Source organism: Opisthorchis viverrini (genome assembly GCF_000715545.1).
Source record: "Opisthorchis viverrini unplaced genomic scaffold opera_v5_290, whole genome shotgun sequence".
In the NCBI taxonomy this organism is placed as follows: domain Eukaryota; kingdom Metazoa; phylum Platyhelminthes; class Trematoda; order Opisthorchiida; family Opisthorchiidae; genus Opisthorchis; species Opisthorchis viverrini.
Genome location: NW_008751944.1, coordinates 297195 through 300060, shown reverse-complemented (window position 1 = coordinate 300060; position 2866 = coordinate 297195). Strand labels below are relative to the sequence as shown.

General features: G+C 50.8%; 1 protein-coding gene across 1 annotated transcript in view; it reads right to left on the bottom strand.

The window, feature by feature from the left end:
- The window catches only part of T265_09562 (hypothetical protein), a gene marked incomplete at both ends in the record, with an annotated part of 19419 nt that extends 16820 nt beyond the window's left edge, over positions 1 to 2599 (bottom strand). The window contains 2 exons of the mRNA XM_009175670.1: positions 2192 to 2323; positions 2360 to 2599. Of these exons, the coding sequence (XP_009173934.1) occupies positions 2192 to 2323; positions 2360 to 2599 (372 nt within the window). The remainder of the gene's footprint in view (positions 1 to 2191; positions 2324 to 2359) is intronic.
- Between the last annotated feature and the right edge of the window lie 267 nt (positions 2600 to 2866).

The window sequence follows — 2866 nt, the reverse complement described above, 5'->3', positions numbered from 1 at the left end:
TATTTGGCGTTTGAGGGATTCGCGTGCGCATGGGCGACGGTCCAAACTGAGTAGGGACGATAAATGGATCTCTTTGTCCAATATGGCAGGGAATGAGAACTACGAAGTGAAGGCGAGAGTCTTGACGCAACAACCCCATTGGCTGCGTGACAGCCACATCTGTCAGGGTCAATAAAAACTAGTTTGTTTCAGTCCACGGCCCCCATCCGGGAAGACGACAGTTAACAACGCGACAGAGTTGACTAACAAGGGCCTTTGTGCTTTGTTGCCTGGACACGCACTGACCACCCCTGGGTCGTCTCCATCCGACACAAGGCTGGGCGCAGAGTGCTCTACAGGTAAAGTGTCCTCTGGTGTACGGAACACATGGCGTTAACAGCGTAACCTGTGGGGTGTAACCAGCTAATCTGTCGAGAGGTTTCCCCGAAAACCAACTGGACTACCTCAGCAGGACTCGCCTGATGTCCCCACCAGACCCACGCCAGGTTTCGGGGGCACTGATGGCTAAACAGTTTCCGAAATTCTCACGCATCCAACAGCCACACCTGTGACCCGTAAAGTAGGGCAGATTAGACCACCGCCAATGTCAGAGGCTGGCTTAACCTTCACAATCCGGGGAAAGATTTCGTATTTTGCCAGTCAACCTGGATTTAAGCAGCTTTCCAGATAGATGAGCATTTCTACCAGATCGACCGTTTCACCCGCAAGCATAATGTCTGTGTTCGATCCCACGGTCTTGCAGTGGTACTTTATGCTTTACACGGGCGAAGAGCAAACCGAAGTATGCACAACTATTCACATTAGTTAAAATAGCATGCAGTTCTAAGGGTCCGATCCAAGGAGAGGAAAATCATCGGCGTACTCGATGTCCGTGAGCGGACGTGGCAATAGCATTTCGATCTCCGACGTTAGCGTCACTCCAAAAAGTATATCTGTTACAAAACTGAAGGGAAAGAGCGACAGAGGGCACCACTGTCTGACACCATCGGATGTAGTAAACTCAAGAGAATCGACCGCAGACACGCGTCCAGGGGAGGAGGCATACAGGGCCCTTACCAGAGACAACAATTTAGAAGGTGCACCCTTTGTCAGATACTGACACAGTTTCTGATCAACGAAAGTAAAAGCAGATTTGAGACCGAAAAACACGGTTGTCGGCTGTCTGAAGGAAAAATTAGGATTAACGTGTGCCGAAACGCCTGAGAATCAAAGCCACCAGCTTTCAAGCTACCAGCGCTTTTACAGTGAGCTCGCGTGGCACTGGATGCACCGCACATAAGAAATAATTCAAATTCCAAAAAAATCGTTCAGCTGTAGCACCCTTTCGGTGCCTACCTGCCATGCCACCAGAAGGAAGCACGAGGGCTGAGATACTGCCAGGTTGCCCAAGCCTAGACAGGGGAAGTCGAGTGGCAGAGGTCGGGTTCGAACCACGGGCCTTCCGGTCAGTAAATTCGCGCTCTACCCACTTCGGCCATCTCGCCCCTTCAAATTCCAAGCAAACTGCTTATCAATCTCAACTGATTGCGCATCTGTGGCGATCCGGAGGCCGCTGTGACAAGCTGTACAAGGATCGGCATCCCCTAAATCGCCGGCTAGAATGATGCCCGCTTGACTGGATACCTTGAGAGTCGCCTCTGTGCAGCTCGCCTGGCAAAACTGTGAGGTATCTCAAACCGGGCGTAGATCGTAGTCTGCTCAAGTGCCAACCAACTATAGCTCTGACACCATAAGGCGGCCAGAGACATGTGACTCTGAATGTGTCCGTGGGCGCACCGGTCGACTCTAGCATCGGGGCGATTATCGGCAAAGTCGCTATCGCACACCGTACAAACCGTTTTGGAAACATACCTACCGTGACGCTATTTACTGCTTTTTCCGGTGACCATGCAGGAAAGACTCGACATCTCGCTAACGTGCTCTGGTGCACGAGACCGACCGTCGCTGGCTGGGCGGGCAGCAGCACATATGCTAATTTCTCTAATTACTACGCCCTCTGAGAGGCTTATCTTCATGCGGTAGCTCAATGAATCCAGTGTCCACTGAATAAGCACCGATGTAAATCAACTTCAACTGATTAATGGGATTGTCCGGACTTTTCATGTTCCAAGTTTGGGGTCGGTATCTAACTACACAGACGTACACACAGCTCAACTTCGAAGCTAAGCCAGGTGAAGCAAGGAGCACTTACCTCGTACAGGACAATGACTTTCTGACATTCGGGCCTGGGGCAGCCAACTCTCGTGGTTGCTGTGCTGCATATCAGCAAGCAGTTGCATGGACAACGAACATACTGTTTTCCAGCTGGTGGACCTTTTATGGGCTGAAAAGGAGTTTACCCTACAGGATATTATGTTACCGTGGCCTCTGCACATGCCGGACAGCGTACAACCATTTGTTTTTCCCGATTCTCGATTGAAACCACATGGTTGCAAACCTGACAATTGATTGTGGCGTGGTTGTCTCCGGTAGTGGTACGAGCTTGTTCGACGACGGGCCTAGAAGGAGGCTGACGTATTGGCGCCTCTTTAAGATTCGCAGCTGAGTAAGGCCTGCGTCCAGACTTACCGGCTGTTATGAGAGGCGTTTTCTCGTCCATTGGAACCGCCAGCTGTGGATCATTTAAGCCGTTAAATCAACCTTGAGGGCAAGCTCAAACAACGCGTTCAGTTCAACAGATCCAGCTTGTGTGCATACATGTGGAAAGCCGGACTGTCTTCTAGGTTCATGGACCCCTGAAAATGCGCAGGGTTCCTTGTTGCCTCCAGGGTGAAGGGACTCCGGCGGATGGTAGTCCTGTTTTTTTGACACGGTTTCAACGCATGTATACGCACATGGCACAAAATTTTCCAAATCAAAGGCAATC